The sequence below is a fragment of the Chelmon rostratus genome, chromosome 16 (genome assembly GCF_017976325.1).
Source record: "Chelmon rostratus isolate fCheRos1 chromosome 16, fCheRos1.pri, whole genome shotgun sequence".
NCBI classification, from domain to species: Eukaryota; Metazoa; Chordata; class Actinopteri; order Chaetodontiformes; family Chaetodontidae; genus Chelmon; species Chelmon rostratus.
In genome coordinates this window covers 14,616,291-14,636,678 of record NC_055673.1, presented here as the reverse complement: position 1 = coordinate 14,636,678, position 20,388 = coordinate 14,616,291, and the positions used below count along the sequence as shown (strand labels likewise).

Sequence of the window (20,388 nt, the reverse complement as noted above, 5' to 3'; positions counted from 1 at the left end):
CTTCCTGGTTATGTTTTCTGGATTATTGTGCCGATAAGAACGTCACACACAGGTGCGCCTACAGGTGAGCTGCCGCAGCGTGGTGGATAAGACGAATAGGTTAGCTGTATCAATTCATTTGCTGTTAATATAATAAATGTGTAATCTGCTATTCCAAGGGAGAAACGACTGAAGGGTTTTTGTTCTGAATACCAAAAAATACTAGATCGACGAGATAACGATTAAAGGATAAATCAGTTCCGCAGTCTAGCAGGTTACTATGTAATTTGTCGCGTCTCTCGATAGGGGGCGAACGCGAGTGTGTTCAACTTTAGCAGACACCGTAGAAGAAGAAGAAAACCACAACCCCTGCAAACCTCTGCTAAGTGTCTAGCTGAAGAAATACATCCCGCTAACCCGTTTTATTGTTATTTTTACACCTGACAGCAGCTACGTCTTTGTGAGCTTCTCTCTACGAGTTTTCAAGGAGAATCTGTCGTCAAACTGGCGGCGTTTTATTTCATGAAATCACAACAAACTGCTGGCTGCTGCTAGCAAGTAAACTGTCAGTGGCTGAGCGACAACAAAGAGACGAGCTGCACCCTCCTGGCAGTGGTGCTGAAAGTGTTTAACTGAACTGGTTACATTATTCAGGCTGACATGACGGGGGTGGCCTCTCCAGAGAAAGCACCAAGCTCCAAGAAGAAGAGCGAGAGGAAGTGTGCCACCAAAGAGGAGTACAGGCAGCTGTCTAGCATCATGGGAGTTATGAACAACCTGAGGAAACAGGTGTGTGAGCGAGAAAATACAAAGCAACAGAACAAGAGTGTTTATCAGATGAGGACACACGAGGAATGTTGTCTGTGTGTGTGTTCCTCCTTGTCCTGATACTTACTGTGTGTGTGTGTGTGTGTGTGTGTGTGTGTGTGTGTTTTCCTCAGGGTACTCTCTGTGATGTGACCCTGGTTGTTCAGGGGAAACACTTTCCTGCCCACAGAGTAGTGTTGGCTGCTGCCAGCCACTTCTTCAGCCTCATGTTCACCAGTAAGTGTGGACACAGAAGCACATGATCATGGACAGGACAGACACGCCTCATATATTATACACTGAGCCCAAGTGGGACACAGTCGTGAGAAAATTGCCTCTGCTGCAATGGGGGAGAGGGATTTCTATTAGAACTTTATATTTTGGGACGTCAAAAATGCATAGATGTGTTGTAAAAATGCCTATAAGTGATTACTGCACTGTATATGTAGTGTTTAAATATTTAAAGGCGAATAAGAAGCAAAGGGAAACTGAGTCAACTATGATTGAGGACTACAGGTAAAATCCCAGTCACATATTTAGATATTGTTATGATTATTAATTATTAAGTGTTGATTATCAGTCTTGATAGTTTAATGAGGAAGATATCACACTTTTCTCAACTTAATTTCAGCCAAAAAATAATACATTCGTTCTTAGGTAATAATAAAATACAAAAAGCAAAATGTTTGTATATTAAAATGATTTATTTCCTAAACCATAATCATGATATGTAGGATTATGCATTATTAATTATGCAGTGCTCCCTAATCTGCCGCCAAGCATAGCAGGAAATATATTTCATGCCGCTACATATTGTTGGTGTGTTTCTATTTTCTGTTAACTCTTTATCTGTTTTTCCACACCTCCAGCCAGAATGATGGAGTCGATGTCCCATGAGGTGGAGCTCAGGAGTGCTGAGCCTGAGATCATTGAGCTGTTGATTGAATTTATCTACACGGCTCGGTAAGAATCTTGTCTGAAAGTTGAGCATAAATTGTGAGAAATCAAGACACTGGCCTGCCGATGCTTATCAAAACTGCTTAAAAAAGCAGCTAAACTTTGCAGATTAGACATCCTCCTCAAAATGTTGCTTTCACGTATTTCCATCAGAAACACCCCTTTGATGGTAAAGTGTGTTTGTGTGTGTGTGCTTGTGCCAGGATCTCGGTGAACAGCAGTAATGTCCAGTCCTTGCTCGATGCAGCCAACCAGTACCAGATTGAGCCTGTGAAGAAAATGTGTGTGGAGTTCCTCAAAGGACAAATTGATGCAACAAATTGCCTTGGTAAGAATAGAAGTACAGTCAAGGTAAAGTCTTACCTCACTTGCAGAGCTTGGTATGTAAAATTAAGAGCATTTTTGTATGTCTTAATATTAGTCTTTTTTTCCACATGTAATTGGGTCAGGCCTGTCAAATACATAACTTACTAGATCCACTGATCCTTGTCCACTTACAGGTATTTCCACCCTATCAGACTGTATGGACTGTCCCGAGCTGAAGGCAGCAGCAGAGGACTTCTTCCAGCTCCACTTCACTGAAGTCTATAAACTGGACGAGTTCCTGCATCTGGATGTCACACAGCTCACACATCTACTGCACCAGGACAAACTCACTGTCCGTGCTGAGGCCCAGGTACACAAGTACACAGGCTCTGACTATAATTTCATGTGGGTGCCTTAACAAATTTTTGTGAAGTGAAACATGCAAATTATGATTACTTTAACCTCCATGTTCCTGCATTTTTGCCGTTGCATTCGTGTTTAGATTTATGATGCAGCAGTGCGCTGGCTGAAGTACGATGTGTGTAACCGACAACAGTACATCGTGGAGGTTTTGGGGTGCGTTCGCTTTCCACTGGTCTCCAAAACTTTCCTCTCCAAGACGGTGCAGGCTGAGCCCCTCATCCAGGACAACCCACAGTGCCTCAAGATGGTTATCAGTGAGTAGCAGGAAAGACAAACGCGTACACACACTAACCATAATTTCCAAACATACATAATAAACACAGAATATTGACTGTAACATAATCATGTGAAGGGACACAAGACTCGTTGGTGGAATGAGGAAATGGTAGGGCTGTACTAAATGGTTCGAAGTTTCGTTCATAACATTGACATTTCGAATTCTGAATCCACATTCGATTGATCATTTGATTTTGGTGTTTTTGCAGCTTTAGCTTAGAGGATTGCGATGTGTCTTGCAACTTCAGCTTCGGCTGCCTTACCCTCCGGTCACTCACCGGAACAGCTCATGTCTGTGCGTCAGTTCTGTGGCACAATAGCCTTCAGTGTTGATAGACTGTTACTTTTGAAGTGTAACCAATCAGATGCGGGAAACTGAACAAGGAAGCTGTATCAAAGCTCTAAATCCAAAAAAGTCTATTTATGTGTATTAATGTTGACAGAACTGACAAGTTGTACTCATTGAAGTTGATTTATTAAAAAAAAAGACTCTTAACTCATTTAATATAATGAATCACTGTATTCAAATTGAGGATTTTGTTTGAGGATTTTTTATGTGTTTATTCTTTTCAGGGGTATGACATAAAATATGGCAGAGCTTCATTTTAAAAGCTCAATAGTGGCTTTGAATGTAAAAAAGTGACATTCGGTACAGCCCTGGGAAATGACTGACAATGTCTAATATGTGTAGGAAAATGTTGCATTACTTTGGTTTTTAGCTTCACTATTATGGTGGTCAAAGGTTAAATGTTCATTATTATAAAAGGTCAAATTCAGGGTTTTAGCAGGGCTTACAGACGTATAACATACGAGCACACTACCATAGAAACTCTGGTGTTAACTCACCTAAATCCACCACCCTGGTTTAATGTCCTTTCTATAGATTTTACATACATTATCTCATAATATAGATAATAGAGATTCATGAGAACACATTGACGTTAAAACGGCTTTAGTGCTAAGGCCTGCAGGTTTGACAGGAGTACGCACACACAAAACAAGAATAAGACAGCCTGCGCTTTTGTCCCAGGTGGGATGCGCTACCACCTGCTGTCCCTGGAGGATCGGGAGGATCTGGGAGAGAGCAGCCGACCCCGACGCAAGAAGCACGACTACCGCATCGCTCTGTTTGGAGGATCCCAGCCTCAGTCCTGCCGCTACTTCAACCCCAAGGTACCGGGCTCCACATGCAAACAGATTTTACCCACAGAGGTAGTTAAGTCAGTAAATGTTGGATTGTTCTTGTTCAGTATTAAAATATGAAACTTCACAGCTTGAATTTTTGGTTTCAGTTGAAAAAAATATTTGACCTCTTGGGTTTTACAGTGTTTTCAACAGTACAGTAAATCTTAATCAGATTAGATATTGCAGAAACAAATATTAAAGCTATAGTTTTGTGTAATTAAGTCTACTGAAATCACATTTGCCAGCATTTAAGTGACAGTCTGGCTTTCCATGCAGGACACCAGCTGGACAGACATCCGCTGCCCCTTTGAGAAGCGCCGGGATGCCACAGCCGTCTTCTGGGACAATGTGGTCTACATCCTGGGTGGCTCACAGCTCTTCCCCATCAAGCGCATGGACTGCTACAACGTCCTGAAGGACAGTTGGTACTCCAAGCTGGGTCCACCCACACCTCGTGACAGCCTGGCTGCCTGTGCCGCCCAGGGCAAGATCTACACATCTGGGGGGTCAGAAGTGGGTGAGCACAGGGAGGTGGAAGGGATGAACGTGGGATGTGAGACTGGGGAAGTATCTAGTTTGTGGGTTGGCGACAGTAGAATGCTTGTATGGGGTGATTAAATTAAGTTTGGAGTTTGGTGTGGTTTATACTTCCATTATGATTTACAATTCTTGGGGAAAATTACGTTGTTGATCCTTCATGCAGGAAAGGCCAGTCACCTGGATGCGTTTAATCACGGTGTTGTACTGTATGTGTGTCTGCAGGCAGCTCTGCCCTCGACCTTTTCGAATGCTACGACACAAGAACAGAGTCGTGGCAGGTGAAATCCAGCATGCTGATGGCCCGCTGCAGCCACGGCTCAGTGGAGGCCAACGGCCTCATCTACGTCTGCGGGGGGACGGTGGGCAACAATGTGTCGGGCAGGGTCCTCAACAACTGTGAGGTTTACGACCCCAACACACAACAGTGAGTTGCATAAACATTCAGCTCAGAACTGGACTACCCAAAGGATTGGGACTTTCTGTGGCCACTGGCTTGTTTGCAGTGTTTATGGATGTAATAATGAAAGGAAGATGTGGGGAAGACAGTTGCCTTATTAATATGTACTGGCTGAAAACAGTGGGAAGTACAACGACAATGAGAAGAAATTATTTTATTTATTTACATGTCTGTATATTCATATTAGTGTTGTTTGGTGAAAGCCATCCATCTCAAAATGGCAACAAATGGCCCTCTTTATAGTTTGACAGATTTTTTTTCATTTAACAACATGATGTTGTGTGGTGTTGCTACAGTTATTTGCGCTCTCCGTTATACTCTCATCTTTCTGTCCTCAGATGGAGGGAGTTGTGCGGAATGAGGGAGGCTAGGAAGAACCATGGGCTGGTGGTTGTCGACAACAGGATCTATGCTGTTGGAGGGCAGGGGGCACTGGGTATGAAAAAATGGATATTGCTATAACCGCTACAGTGCTGGAGAATGAATAGCGCTGCAATAACACCACTGAACACAGTAGCAGTTGCATATGATATCTGGGTACCATCCCAGATTCCTCAGTATGATACAGTTTTTGAGTGTGTGTACTTCCTAGGTGGACTGGACTCGGTGGAGTACTATGACATCACCAGCAATGAGTGGCGTGCTGCCTCGGCGATGCCGTGGCGAGGCGTAACGGTGAAGTGTGCAGCGGTCGGTGAGGTCATCTATGTGCTGGCAGGGTTCCAAGGTGTGGGGCGGCTCGGGCACGTCCTGGAGTACCACACTGATACTGACAGGTTGGTGTATGAAATGAATATCACTAAAATAAAAGAAATTAATAAATAGACGTTGTTGATGTCACTGGTACTGTAGGCAGTAGTGTGAAGATTTAAAACCATTTAACAGACAGAACCACAAACATCTCTCCTGTTTGTTTGTTGGATCAGTACTAATAGTTTTTGGGGGGTTTTTTTTCAGTTTTGTAGCTCTGGCTGTTTTTGGTTTACTTGTTAATTATCTCAAATTTTTACACTAATAATTATTTTGTGTGTTTATTAGATGTAAATAATACCTGTATCACCAATATCCTTAATAGTAAAGAAATACTGATAAAGACTGTTGTATACACCATTTTAGTGGCAGTTCTTCACAAAATAATGTCATTTAAACCCTGAATCTAATTATGCCATTACTGAAAATTTGGCTTTTTATTGCTGTATCATGCTGCCTCTGAATCAGTTTTCCTCTGTGCATGCAGGTGGGTGACCTGCAGCAAGGTGCGAGCGTTCCCCGTCACCAGCTGCCTGATCTGCGTGGTCGACACGTGTGGAGTCAACGAAGACGAAGACATGGACCTCATAGACTCTCAGCCACACGCGGCGTCTGCCGACTCTTCATCTGCCTCAACTTCATCATCCTCGTAGGACGAGAGGAAGATTCAGTGTTGTATTAAGTTGTGACAGCTACTGCACTAGGTCTCCAGAGACTACAGCGCTGATTTACATAAGGCGCAGCCTGACCTGACAGCTCATACTAATGTGAATATTTATGTGTATTTAGGCAGTAACTTGGTGGTGTTTGTTAACTATGTCCAGCAGTTACATTTCTCTTTAACCGTTAGCTGTGTCAGAATTGTAGGTCCTTGTGTTAAAGTGCCAGTGGGACACTATCCACAAATGTGTATTTAAAGGGACAAGGAGACTTTAATGAGAGAAGGTTGTTAGTTTGGATACTCAGACTGGTTTAGGAAAAATCCAAAAACAAAACAAAAAGACTGACGAATACAGTCGGATTTTTTAATTTGATTTCTTTGTCTTGACATTATGTTTTTGTAGCAAGTGAATTACGTGCTGTTACAGAGTGTGGATATACTGCATTTACTAATAGTTGAATCTTGGTTGTGTTGTGTATATATTTGATAAGAGTGCTTTGCATTTTATTATCAGCCATATGTGATTACAAGTTTAAAAAAAATCACTGAATGTGACATTTAAAAACATGTCGAGTCTAATTTCTATTTTTTAATACACAAAGATGAGTAAACTGGAGCACCAAATTCCTAAGCATTAAGGCAAATACTAAAATGACTTAAGATTTCATGAGTAGCTCATTAAGAATGACACTAGCTGCCATACAAAAGAGGGCATTAATAAAGTAGCTCTTTGTTTTATGTTTTTCTAGTAAACAGAGATTATAAATTAAGATGCCCCTACATTCATAGTTTAAAATTTTGTGTTGGTGTTACTGAATAAAACTGTCATGTTGAAATCTGTTGCATCAATTACAGTGACATTCATAAAAGCTTTTGTTTATCTGCTAAAATAAGGCAAGCATGTGCTTTGGGAAAACTGATCTGACTTCTTGATCTGAGACGGCCAGTAAATATTACTGTGGAAGGTTAAATAGGTGCAATACAGTTATAAAAGCTAGACGGTGGTAAACATTGAGAGGTGTAGCTCTTGACTTGACACTGACTATTTGTAGCATTCCCTGAGGGTGTTTAATGAAACTCTGGAATGTCCTCCCTCGTTTTGGCCCCTCGCAAATACTTCATATTAATCTCTCCATTTTACTCTAATCAATAATCATGATAAGACTCTCCTTTGCTCATCAGGAGAGCAAACTTGTTGGTCATCTCCCCAGTGCCTCTGTCCGCACCCCACGCTCCTCTCCCACCTCCGCCTCTTCCTCGCCTTCCCCGTCCCCCACCTCTCTTCCTCCTCCCTGCTGTCGATGAGGAAGGATGGGGTTTACAGTTCCTCACAGCATCCAGCAGGGAGGAGTACAGTTGTCTGGACAGGGAACCCCCGACAAGGAGGGATTCAGCAGCTCGGCCCCCTTTCAGATACCTAAGGAGGCCATGCACCAGGGTACCACTGAACAACCTAAAACATACACACAGAGGGAGAGGGGGGCAACCAAGTTAGAAAATAAACTTTTTCTCACTTCCCCATGTTGGCATCTGCCAATATTTTTAAATGTTATTACCCCAATATAATGGAGGTGAATGGAGACAAATATCTCAAAATCTCTGTAAGCAGAAATATAACTAAGTGCATGACCACTGAGGAGTCTTCCTCACTCATGACAGTGAGGAAGACTCCTTGGAAGTGTGGTGAACCAAATCTCTAGGTGAATGACTGATTGTCATGGTGTCACTTCAGATGATTATTACCAGCAAATATTTGTCAGTTCCAGATTTAATAATGTGAATTTTTGCTACTTTTCTCTGTTTTGCATGACAGTATATTGAATATCTGAACAGTCTCGTGAGCTGTCGTTCAGGTAAAACAAGCAGTTAGATGATGTCACCGGGCATTTCACTACTTTCTGACAGTTTATGGCCTAAACAATCAAAGAAATAACTGACAGATTAATCGATGATGAAAATGGTCGACGGCTGTCACTCTAGTTCTCATAGGCGGAAAATGCAAGCCGTATATTATCTCTCCTCTTTCGTGTCACTGAGCCTTACCATGCTAGCAGGGGTTCAGGCAATGGCAACAGCAATAGCTGATTGAGACATAGTGCACTCCAGAGGCAGGCCTGCCACTGGCAGAAACCGTGAGCTACTCCGAGATCCAAGCCTCGTCTTTCCCCTGGCCTCACACGAAGTTGATCCAGCCCTGCCCACACCTTGCGCTCTGCAGCCCAGTTCAGCTGTGGGACTAGGACAATAAACAGCGGCGAAGGGTTTTAGATCATATGGGATAGATAACTGTTTGCCTTCTTGCTGAAATACATTTAAGTGTTTTGTAACATGTTACAAAAGTACAACTAACCAGCATGTTGGCAGTGGGAAGCTCCAGGCTGCATGTTCAAGGACAGCTCTCCATAAACCATGCCCAGCACCAAAGCCTGGAGCTGGAGCTGCGAGGGTGTTGGTATAGCCTCTCGCAGCCAGAAGCCTGTCACTGCTACAGCCAGCCTCAGGTGGAGAGGAAAAGGCACCAGGGCAGACTCCTTCACCCCCAAGACATCCAACAGAACACCAAGACGAACTGCCACAGGAGCCTGGATGACAGTAAGGGAGAACACTGGGAAATGTGACTTGAAAAGTTTCTTTTAAAAAACAAAAATTCCCAGACGGTGAAGCAAAATTGTTGCAATCAGAGAAAACATACATTATTATGTTTACCTGGCTGAGTGTATCCAGACGCAGGGGGGTTCTGGGCGGACGTGCCTCTTCTTGGTTTTTCTTCAAGTTCAGATCCATACGGTCGTACTCCTCTACACAGATGGGGACGCCACAGCCCTGAGCCTGAACTGTAGCTGCACAAGCTGCTCCATGTACACCCTGCTGCTTGGGTAAAATGATGCCCTGACCCCAACCTCCACCTACCTGTCCACCTCCCACCCCTCTTCCCCCTCGCCCTCTCCCACCTCTCGCATCCTGGCTGATGTTTTCTTGCGCCCTTATATCCTGTGCTTGGACATCTTGGACTCTCTGCAGTAATATCCCATACACAGCTTGCCGTATTGTTCTGGCACTACAGTGGCTGCTAGCTAGCTTGCTGTTCTCCACCTGTGGAATGAGGAGGACCCGGCGCATCACCAAAGCATCCACCACCAAGGGGGTCAAGAGCCCCTGCGCTGCAGCCAGCGATAGACACTCTGGCAGCCCAGAGATCCCCCCTCCAGGAGCTGCCTTACCTCCAGAGAACCAGGGAGCCAGGGAGCTTTGTTGGGTGTTGTGGTACTCCTGCATAGCTGCGTTCAGCTGAAAACTGAGCCTTCTCTTACCTCTACCACCTCCATCTCTGCCTTCCCCCATTAGCCTACTCACTTCCTCCAGGGCCTCTGCTGGATTTGAAAAAGTGGACAGCCAGAAGAGGAGGCTCTCAATTCTGGAAAAGCTATCTTTAACCCTGCCACTACCTCTCCTTGGTGCACGCAAATCTAACAGAGCCAGGAGTGTTTCCCCATCTTTTGGAGCACCATAGTCATTACCAGTCAGGACAGCACATAAGGGTAACAACTCATGGTTCGTGATCCCAAACCAGTGACACAGCCTGTTAGTGGTGTAGAACCGAGCCGAGATGTAGCGGTGAGAGGCTTTACCGTTAAGGTTGGTCCACTGGAAAAAATTGAGTGGCAGGTAACCACCTACGATAAGAAAACAAAGCACATATACAACATGTAAAACAACAGCAGAATCAAGCTAGACACTCTCACTACCATTCATTACAAAGACCTATTCGATTCTTGTTGAAGTACAGTTACAAAAATCCTGTTGCTACCCACACCTGGCAGGTGAAAGATATAAAAGTCACTGTCATTGGTCAGAACTGGGCAGTTCCACTGGCGAGCCAAACATGCGATTTCCCTGTCAGCCTCAGCTGGACACTGGACCAGATGGACTCCTTCCTGGATGAGGACCTGAATGAAGACGTGTCTTGTGAGGATAGGGAGAACAGAGCCGCTGCGACCGTGAGAAAGACTGTCCGCCTCCTTTATCTTGGACTGCAAACGCTGACGCAGAGTGGGAAACTTCTTGTCACTGGGGTCAATCCCTTGTAATCACAAGAAAAACATCAATGAAATGTTTCAGGGTCTTGCAACTGCAGAAAAACAGACTGGTGCACGCTTAAATAAACTTGCCCACTCATTTTTGTTTTACAAACACGAGCAAACTGCCTTTTGTTTGATCTAACTCATTCATCAGAGAACTGCCTATGATGACCAGAACATCTTACTTTATTCTATTATTTAACTAAAAAAGTGTTGTGTGTGTGAATTGCTTTGATAATAAGAAATGATCTGGAAGATTTCCCTCTTTGACATGTATGTGTATACAATATCGTTTTAAAAACTACCGACAAGTTTCTTAAATTAAAGAAGTTCGCGGGGCGTTACAATTCGAAAACATCCTCACCTCCATCCAGTACCACATACGGCTCGATGTTACAGGCTGCCAAAGCAGAGAGGAACTGGGTGAGGAGGCAAGCGAACGCATCATAGTCCCCTCCATGCCGCTGGTCCAAACCGCTGTTAAAGTAGAGGCAGTAATACAGACTGCAGCCATCAATGACCAGGCGACTGTCCCTGAACTTCACATCCTGGAGGAAGTCTCTGTGCCGCTCCACAAAGGTGGTCAGACCATGGACACCCATAGGACCTCAGGGTCTAGAAAAACATGGAGTGAGAAGATGAGTGAGTTCCTCGCAGGGGTGCTGGTGTTTGGAGTAGGACGTACTACGACAACAGAAATTACTGCAATAAAACATTTCATATAAACTGAAGGCAAGTGATTTGGCCGCATGTTAAGTTCGTTTAACAATTAGTCGAAACGTAGTTCTGAATTAGAGCATTTAAATATAAATAATTTGCTACACACCAACAAACTCACTTCACTTTACCTCTGTTTAGATGTCTTGCGCAGTTATTTCCTTATAATGTTACACTTCAAAGTAAAAGCCCTGGGTTGTAAACAAAGGCGTGTAATGTGCTGTTCATGCAATATTTTTTTGCAGAATTTAAACATGATATAATGTATCAAAACAGCACACAATTATATTTAAAAAGCACTTAAAAATGAAAGAGAATTAAACATTCAAAATTAGAAAACACTTATGCCGAAATGCGACAGTGGCGTCACATCTCGCGAGAGAAAGCGAGAACGCAAAAGCTAGCGAGCGCGCTAGCCAGTTTTGTTCTCACGTTTGAGATTAATCTCGTTTTATTATGGCCACAATGTCCGGAGGGGCAAACCTTGGGATTCCCGGGACAAGCCAAGCCAGCTCCGGAACATTCGCACACCGGAAAAAAGACAGTAGCCCGTCCGCTAGGTTCTGGGAGAGTCCGGATACTGTAGCCCAGCTGGAGGTGGTCCGACAGTGGATCGGGAAGCACTACAAAAAGGTAGGTAGCTGGCTAAAAAGCTAGCCAACAAGCTAGCCGCCCCCTGCTAGCAAGTCTAATGGCTCAGACTGTAAACAAACGTCTCATGCTGGATAACGTTAGGTTTACACTGGCTAGCAATAATTGTGTGATGAACTTAAGGACTGCTATATATATTAAATTAAACTGAATCAGAAAAGGGGAAATTGCAAATATGGCCAAGTCCTAGAAGTTAGCCAGTCCAATACAATAGTGAAGTTGGTGAGACTGTCGGTAAAATGCAGTAGGTCGTAGGTTGCATTAAATTTTAATAAGGGAAGATTCTCCTCAAACTCATTGAAACGTTTGTGTGTGTGTGTGTGTGTGTGTGTGTGTGTGTGTGTGTGTGTGTGTGTGTGTCAGTATGTGCTGGTGGATGCTCCATCGTGTCAGGCTCTGGCTGCAGTGACCATGCAGCTTCTCCAATTCCAAGAGGATGCCTTCGGTAGACAAGCTGCCAGTCCTGCTCTCACCAAACTGCCTGTGAGTCTGTCTTTCACCATCTTATGGTGTCTTAAACGGCGGATAAAAACACCATAATTCTCAAAGCTCCTTTCAATTGTGGTCCTCATTGGAAAGGTTAAAGAGAAAGGTGCGAGAAAGATGGGTTAAAAACATGAAATTCAAGCAACAAAACAGGTGATTTAACCATTTCTCTGCAGGCACATTGCTTCTTGGACCTGCGGCCAGGGGCTGGACTCTGCCACATTCTTGGCACTGCCTACAAGTTCAAGGCTGAGCAAGGCTGGTGAGTTTCAGGCCTGTAGTGCCTTTGCATTTTCACAGCAGTATCCTTCATATCATCTTTTTTCCCTTCCCTTCCACCCTTGTACAGGCGGAGGTTTGACTTGCAGAATCCATCCAGAACCGAGAGGAATGTTGAGATGTTTGTTACCATTGAAAGAGGGCTGATCCAGGTGACACTGATACACATATAAGTACACACACATAAGCTCACCGAGGACTCGCCACTGATGAACTTGTTTCTGTGTTTTGTGTGTCCACAGAACAACTGTATGTCACAGCCTGTGGTATATCTGGACCCTACCCTGGACCAGGAGCTGGCTAGTAGACTTACAGCTATTATCACCAAACACCAGGTATAGTGCTGCAGAGAGCATTAATGTTTAGCAGACAGCGGGTTAGATGGACAGATGGATAGGATTTTTATAGGCTGAAGTACACTGGGACGATTTGAAAAGTCGTGAGAATATGAAATCCAGTCTAGATGTGATAATACAGTTAAATTTTAGTGCTGCTGGGGTCACCGTTTGTCCTTTCACAGGGTACACTAACTGAGGACCGAACACTCGCTAGTCACCACATATGCCCTTCACCTGCTTCTACAGAGGAAGGTCAGTAAAATGTGTGCATATACACGTGTGTTTGTTAGCTTTTTGAATGCCTAGTGCTAATTTAACTTGATAAAATTTTTTTTCATACACATCTATTTTCAGATGAATGGATGCGTCCCGTCATGCGGAAAGACAAACATGTCTTGGTACACTGGGGCATGCACCCTGACAGGTAATGCACGAGCATGCACGCACACATAGATGCTCTTACACAAACAGAATACTTACTATGCCTCTTTTCACTTTTCAACAGTTATGACAGCTGGCTGTCCTCAAGTGATGTTGAAGGAAAGGTTGAAGAGCCACCACATTCAGAAAGGCCGTGGCGGGTTAGTTCAGCCGCACATATACAAAAAGCAACCCCAGAGGCTCTGCATACTTACTTATATAACCCTGTTTCCTGTTAAGTTTACTATATCAAGCCATACATCAACATTTTACACTTCACAACTCCAATGTTTCTCTTAAGTTTGCTCACAGTTTGGTAGACAGCAGGGGCAAAGTTTTAGTACAGGAACAGAGCTGAAACTTTGTATAAAGGAGGCTTTCATATGATATCATTTCAAATATTCAACAGGTAGCTTGACAGGTAAAGCTTTTTGATTTACATACCAAAGTCAATTTTGCTAGTATTTGGTGATATATGGTGTGGTGTGCATTCATTGTGGACACCAAATGAGACAAACCAGCATGCTCCACGTTAATGCTCATTTTGTGTTCGGGTGTGCACTCCAGGTCCATGCTGGCTGGGTTCTGGACACAGATGTTTTCAATGAGTGGATGAACGAAGAAGACTATTGTGTGGATGAGAGGAATGTGCCAGTCGTTCTCCGCCAGCGTATTCACCTCCGAGACGACCAGGTTTGTGTGAAGCTGTAGACAGGCTGGAGGGCCCCTGAAGGGAAGGTGTTCTTAATTATAGATAGGCCGATCTTACAGTTTCCCGTGGGAAATGGAGACAACTGTGAACCCCGAGACTGTCACTTTCAAAATGTGAGCATGCTTGATCTGTGATGTTTCAATTGAAAACACTGAAATTCTTGCTTTGGCACCATTTACCCTCCACCCTTTGTTGCAGGACTCCAAATCCACCCCCTCCAAAAAGAGAAGACGCTCCCCCTCTCCTCCCTCCTCTGAAGTCAGGAAGAAAGGAAAGAAGGGGTAAGAAGCACCAGTTTTAAATAAACAGGAGGGTATTGTCTTGGGTTGACATCAGTTGACACATCATTCAGTGTGCAGTCTCAGCATCGATTTGTGTGTGTGTTCACAGAAGAAGGCGTGGACAACCGGAGGAGGAGCCAGAGGAAGACTTGACCAAAGACATGGAGGACCCTACCCCTGTTCCCAACATGGAGGAGGTTATACTGCCCAAGATTGGTAAAACACTAAAAATAAAAGTAGTGATTAGAAAATTGTCACATAATAGTATTCAGTAAAGTAGCATTTCTTCTTTAAAACTATTTTTAATGTGTCTCCTTCTCTTGCAGTCAACCTGAAGAAGGACAGTGAGAATACTCCTGTCAAAGGAGGGACCATGGCCGACCTGGGTAGATTTACACTCATTATAGCTAATTTTTAAGGAGGAGTGTAGCATGTTAAAACGTTTCTTGCCATTTAAAACATTAAGAATTGGGAAAAAAAAAACCCACCTTGCACCTTGAGTTTTTACCCTTCCTTTACTTTTCCTTTTTCCAGACGAACAGGAGGATGACTTCCCAGGAAGGGTGAATATGACGCCTTTTTCCTCAATCAAAATGGTGCAGGAGGGTCGGTTAGTCTGTCTCAGCTGGTGTCTTTGTGTCGGTGTTATCACACTTGCTCTGTGTGTACATGTGTGTCTAGGAAGACGAAGAGGGGAGAGTGGAAATACCTCGCCTGTCAGAGGGAGAGGAGAACATCACAGAACAAACCCACCACATCATAATCCCAAGCTACACATCTTGGTTCAATTACAACAGGTTAATAAATATACACAGATTTACACACTTGTAGCATCGGCTTCGAACTTAGCTTTCTTCAGTACATGCCCAACTTCATAGCCTAAAAACCTTTCTATCCATGTATTCCAGCATTCACTCAATAGAGAAACGTGCATTGCCTGAATTCTTCAATGGAAAGAACAAGTCCAAATCTCCAGAAATGTAAGTATTGCACACATTCAGATTTCACTTTTTACTTTTCAAGTCACAAAATGGAGGTGCCGTCGCTAAAAACATAATCTTTCCTGTACGCTGCAGCTACCTGGCGTACCGTAACTTCATGATTGACACATACCGGCTGAACCCCCAGGAATACCTCAGCTCAACGTCCTGCAGGCGCAACCTCACTGGAGACGTCTGTGCCGTCATGAGGTATATGTGTGGTTCATGTGTGGGTGTCTGCTGCCATGCAGTGTCTGCTGCATCTGCTAAATTAGGTGCAGTGTGTGGGTGCTCTGTAATGTTTATGTGTTAACAAATGAAATCTGTTAATGTTGAGCATGCGGTATGTGGTGTGCTTAATGAGCCTGTAGTTCAAAAGCAGCTTTTGATTTTAATTACAATGTGACACATGCTGTTTTGTCAGTGTATTTACAACTTTTTTCATCGGTGGAGGCAGTTTACAGCTGCAGCACAGTAAAATGAACAGACAGAAAAAATACTTTACTTTGTGTCCAGGGTTCATGCGTTTTTGGAGCAGTGGGGTTTGATTAACTACCAGGTGGATGCAGAGAGCAGACCCCTCCCCATGGGACCCCCACCCACACCTCATTTCAATGTACTTGCCGACACACCGTCCGGGCTAGCCCCCCTACAACACAAACCCCTGCAGGTAGAACACTCACACACATGCAGAGCACATGATAACTGCTCAACACAGATGTATTTGAAACACACGTTTGTGTTGTCTGAAGTGCCTCTGGATCAGCTCTGCCTCTCGCTCTCACTCTTGCAGGTGTCTGCCTCGCAGCACATGTTGTATTTCCCAGAGAAGAGCAGAGAGAAGCCGTCAGACTGCCAGAACTTTGGCCTGCGCACTGACATCTACACCAAGAAGCACCCCAAGGTATCCCAACAAAATGCAAACATACCGAAAAAGACATATTGTTTTGATCCCTCAACAGCTTTAATCTTGCTTCATACACTGGTCTGAGTTTACATTTATTTGTTGGCATTTATTTTACTAGTCTTGCATTTTAAAAATTTCTGTAACTACATTAAAGTTGTAAAGTTAGAATGATTCTTAAATAATTCCCATGACACCTGCCACAGACTAAAGGAGCGAGTGCAGGAAGGGAGTGGACGGAGCAAGAGACGCTCTTGCTTTTAGAGGTAAGACCTTCACTAATATTTTTGGCTTCCTATCATAGATCTTAAGTCATGGCTTTCCTTGACATAAGCCCTGGAGTTTTGTATCTTGTTCTCAGCCTTTCTTGTCTTTCCTCTTTGTGTCTCTCAGGCTTTAGAGGTCTACAGAGATGACTGGAACAAAGTATCTGAGCATGTGGGCTCCAGAACGCAGGACGAGTGTATCTTGCACTTCCTTCGTCTGCCAATAGAAGATCCGTACCTAGAAGACTCCTCAGCCTCCCTCGGCCCTCTGGCGTACCAGCCCGTGCCTTTCAGCCAATCGGAAAACCCCGTCATGAGCACTGTGGCCTTCTTGGCATCTGTGGTGGACCCACGGGTGGCGTCATCAGCAGCTAAGGCCGCACTGGGTGAGAGGACAGAGGGAGGAGGGTTAATTTGTGTGTAGCCTAGGTGTTGGTGTGACTCTGAGCAAGTATACTGTGTGGACATTATGTGTGTAGTGATTCTACATCTCTGTCTGTAGAGGAGTTTTCCCGAGTGCAGGAGGACTCAGTGGATAAGATCTCTGAAGCGTCCAACCAGCCCAATAAAACAGGTAAGACTCTGATGTATAAATACAGTATATATGCACATAATCACACACAAGTGAATCTGTTTCCTTATGCTGTCTCTGATGCATCTTTCATTGTGTCCTCCTCTGTCCTTCAGAATCGCTGGACGCAGAAAAAATCGAGACTAACTCCACCTCTCATCAGGTAAAGCAACAATAGGAGCTCAGCTCATTGTATCTGCTGGTGGTTTTTGTGGCTTTCGTTAAGTGTGTGTGAACCTGTTTCAGGTTCCTTTGAGGGCAGACAGGCTCAAGGTGGAACCCATTGGGGCAAAAGTGGAGGGAGAACAAGTCAAAAGAGAAATTGCTGAAAATATACTTGCAGAGGAGCGAGACGGTATATAAATATGTACAGTATTTGTATTTATGTGTATTTACTTTATGTGTGTAAATGTGCACGTCCGTCTATATTAAAAGAAATTCTCTCTCTGATCCAGGAAGGGGAGATGATGACGAGAGCGTAGGGCGGCGGGAGGGGGATGGGGATGAGGGGAGAGTGATGGAGCAGGATCTGGTGGAGGGCAGTGTTGCCACAGCAGCGGCAGCTGCTCTGGCCTCAGCTGCCACCAAGGCCAAGGTAAAGCCCGCCCCTCAACTTCAAAACAGACCAATTGCAGGAAGAAATGCTTTTCATTTTGAATAGACGCTTTTTAAAGTTGCGTTACTGGTCCTCTAGCCAACCCAGACAGGCACCATCTTGGAGATCACTTTAAGACCTGACTTTGCACATATAATTGAGTATACATAGGATATACTGTATATCTAGAGAGACGGATTAAGAGATTATCTGAAAAGTCGCTACACATAGCAATATGAGCTGGAAGATATGTTGATTTGGCTGCTCAGGTATTTGATATGTTTTGGTTTTGGCAACATCTGCTCAGATGGTTTTTAGCTATTTTCCCAATCAGATGTACTAACAAGACAGTGATCAGGGCACTTGAGTTGGCTGACAAATTTACTACTGAAAAATGGGCAGTTCTGCCAGACGTTAAGGATCAGTTTCCTCTTAAAAAGCAAACAACAATGTAAAAATATTCTAAAACAAAAATATGTGTGGAGTTATAGGTTTTTTTTTATAGTTTTTCATAAAATTTCATACATTCAATATGGCCGCCTAAGGTGTCTAAGGTCTCAATGTAAGCCCACTTTTCCTATGTCTCTTTGTCGACTCTGCGACAGAGAGGTGTCCCCACCCACAATCATGACCATCAACTAAAGATGCTTCTAGCAACAATATAAACCTTTGGTGGTGTGTTGGACTTGTTTTTCTGTCATGATGTAGAGTTTTTCAATCAATTGTTGTCCCACACTTAGTTACCGATGACTGATTTGGTTTTCTCCCACTCAGTCTCTTCATTTATTTTCTCTCTCCCTTGTTGCCACGCTCTGTCACACCCAATTTATTCTACCCTCCTCGCACCTCTTATCATTTTCTCTTCTTCCTCGGCGTTTTCCTTCCGTTATCTTTCCCTCCACTACCTTCCTTTCACTTCCTTCCTTCTTGTCACATGCAACCAAAAGCAGCTGCTCTTTTGGTGTTCTAGCGCCCAGACATTTGAACAGTCTCCCTCCTCCCATTAGATCAGCTGAGTCTGTTGGGTACTTCAGAAGACATCTAAAAACACATTTCTTTAAGTTGGCTTTTCTTTTTTAAGTTGGTTCTCTGAGTATGACTGGTTGCTGTATGTTTTCTGTGTTATGACAAAATTTCACACAGATGTCTCACAGGATAAAATGCTAAAATATCTCTTCTAACTTTGGCCTCATGTTTTTGCAGCACTTGGCGGCAGTAGAAGAGAGGAAGATCAAGTCCCTGGTGGCTCTGCTGGTGGAAACTCAGATGAAGAAGCTGGAGATCAAGCTGAGGCACTTTGAGGAGCTTGAGACCATCATGGACCGTGAGAAAGAGGCTGTGAGTGAACATTATATCTGCTATAGCCCATCTAAACCCTAAGTCCTTCTGTAGTATGAGCTTAAATTCCCAAAAGGCTTTAATGGCTAGTTTTTGACATTTGTTTGGTATTTTGTTTACATCCAGAAACAGCAACATGTCTCGAATCTAGCCGGTGTGATTAATACATTGTGTGTGTGCATGCGTGTGTGTATGTCATGCAGCTGGAGCAGCAGCGGCAGCAGCTCCTGTTAGAGAGACAGACGTTCCACACAGAGCAGCTCAAACAGGCAGAGATGAAGGTTCGCCAGCAGAGGGAGCAGCCGGGTCAGCCGGGATACACGGTGCAGCATTCAGGTCTGACCAGACACACACACACACACACACACACACACACACACACACACACACACACACACACACACACACACACCCTCTAAGAAAAGACACACTAACAAATCAGACAGATTTGCACAGTAAAATGCATCCAGTGTCACTCATCAATCATTTCTGATCTGTAAAATCATTGTCCATTCTTAAACTTAACATCTGATGTTCTCTCATTACATTTTAGCCTTGCCTCCTCCTTCAGGCCAGGCCATGCCCAACCGGATGATACCCGGAGGAGGAAGTGCCCAGGCGATGGCCCCTCGACACCCTGGAGCTCCCAATGGCATGTGTGAGTAATCTTTTCTGTTGCCACAGGCTCAAAGTGCTGTTTTTGTGCTTTTTTTGAGTGAAATTCTGAAGGTGTGATGACACTAACTTCTTCTGTTACTGTCTTAGACCCGTCCTCACAGCCTGATGGGATAGCACCAGCTCAGCCGGGTCCTCCAGCATCCAGTCATAGCTGAACTGACCAGAAAACAAGACACACACACACACACACACACACACACACACACCAGTCCTCTTTCAAACAGGACACACACGTAGAAATGTAACACTGGCATAAATGTTCAGGAACAACTGTTAAGAAATTGATGTCTGTAACTCTTCAGTAGTCATTTGTTTATAGACTGAAAGTCACACAAGCACATAGACACAGTTAATGTGTATTTGGCAACGGCTCAGTCCGTCTTATATCTGTGAAATATTTGTGCTCTGACGTCAGAGTTGAAAACTCAACTCATTAAAGTTGTTTTACATGAAACTAAATGTTTCTTTTTTTGTAGTCCAACTTGTTTCAGCGCGTGTGTGCGTGTGTGTGTGTTTGTGTGAGAAAATGTCGGATTTTTAAAGTGAGGGTAAATTAACTTTACATCCTCTGAACTCCTTGGGTTATTGTGTTTTCTTCTTGTCAGCCGTTTGCTCTCTCTGTTTCAGACATAAGGCCAAGTATGAGTTACATTACAAGAGCTCTGGATCCACAGGCCACCTCCGCTTCCAGTTTGAGCACATCAGTGTGATTTAAGGTGTCTCAAAATATCATCACCACAAATTCTCTGGAC

General features: G+C 43.9%; 3 protein-coding genes across 7 annotated transcripts; 2 read left to right on the top strand and 1 right to left on the bottom strand.

The window, feature by feature from the left end:
- Positions 1 to 30: 30 nt before the first annotated feature.
- klhl7 (kelch-like family member 7) lies at positions 31 to 7,171 on the top strand. Of its 2 annotated transcripts, none has more exons than XM_041956144.1 (13): positions 31 to 64; positions 634 to 768; positions 921 to 1,023; positions 1,656 to 1,749; positions 1,947 to 2,071; positions 2,244 to 2,419; positions 2,552 to 2,726; positions 3,779 to 3,921; positions 4,210 to 4,450; positions 4,696 to 4,897; positions 5,269 to 5,366; positions 5,523 to 5,706; positions 6,168 to 7,171. In XM_041956144.1, exons 2-13 carry the CDS (start codon positions 640 to 642, stop codon positions 6,331 to 6,333), a joined length of 1,836 nt encoding a protein of 611 aa, XP_041812078.1. In that variant the 5' UTR covers positions 31 to 64; positions 634 to 639; the 3' UTR covers positions 6,334 to 7,171. The 2 variants fall into 2 exon arrangements, with proteins under 2 accessions (XP_041812078.1, XP_041812079.1); XM_041956145.1 differs by having other exon boundaries at positions 52 to 99.
- On the bottom strand, positions 5,113 to 11,746 carry aste1b (asteroid homolog 1b). Of its 3 annotated transcripts, none has more exons than XM_041956142.1 (7): positions 11,621 to 11,746; positions 10,785 to 11,035; positions 10,156 to 10,422; positions 9,048 to 10,015; positions 8,692 to 8,923; positions 8,385 to 8,577; positions 5,113 to 7,794 (listed from the first exon to the last, which is right to left on the bottom strand). In XM_041956142.1, exons 2-7 carry the CDS (start codon positions 11,020 to 11,022, stop codon positions 7,488 to 7,490), a joined length of 2,205 nt encoding a protein of 734 aa, XP_041812076.1. In that variant the 5' UTR covers positions 11,023 to 11,035; positions 11,621 to 11,746; the 3' UTR covers positions 5,113 to 7,487. The 3 variants fall into 3 exon arrangements, with proteins under 3 accessions (XP_041812076.1, XP_041812075.1, XP_041812077.1); XM_041956141.1 differs by lacking the exon at positions 11,621 to 11,746 and adding an exon at positions 11,269 to 11,302; XM_041956143.1 differs by lacking the exon at positions 11,621 to 11,746 and adding an exon at positions 11,247 to 11,265.
- smarcc1b (SWI/SNF related, matrix associated, actin dependent regulator of chromatin, subfamily c, member 1b) lies at positions 11,532 to 20,079 on the top strand. 2 transcript variants are annotated; one of them, XM_041956140.1, is made up of 28 exons: positions 11,532 to 11,770; positions 12,152 to 12,271; positions 12,451 to 12,536; positions 12,624 to 12,705; positions 12,796 to 12,888; positions 13,074 to 13,143; positions 13,246 to 13,315; positions 13,397 to 13,472; positions 13,879 to 14,004; positions 14,222 to 14,304; positions 14,414 to 14,520; positions 14,631 to 14,690; positions 14,839 to 14,867; positions 14,986 to 15,101; positions 15,213 to 15,284; positions 15,381 to 15,494; positions 15,801 to 15,954; positions 16,078 to 16,188; positions 16,395 to 16,454; positions 16,582 to 16,840; positions 16,957 to 17,028; positions 17,142 to 17,188; positions 17,272 to 17,380; positions 17,481 to 17,620; positions 18,824 to 18,958; positions 19,162 to 19,294; positions 19,512 to 19,616; positions 19,724 to 20,079. In XM_041956140.1, exons 1-28 carry the CDS (start codon positions 11,594 to 11,596, stop codon positions 19,789 to 19,791), a joined length of 2,874 nt encoding a protein of 957 aa, XP_041812074.1. In that variant the 5' UTR covers positions 11,532 to 11,593; the 3' UTR covers positions 19,792 to 20,079. The 2 variants fall into 2 exon arrangements, with proteins under 2 accessions (XP_041812074.1, XP_041812073.1); XM_041956139.1 differs by having other exon boundaries at positions 15,801 to 16,188.
- The last annotated feature ends 309 nt before the right edge of the window (positions 20,080 to 20,388 follow it).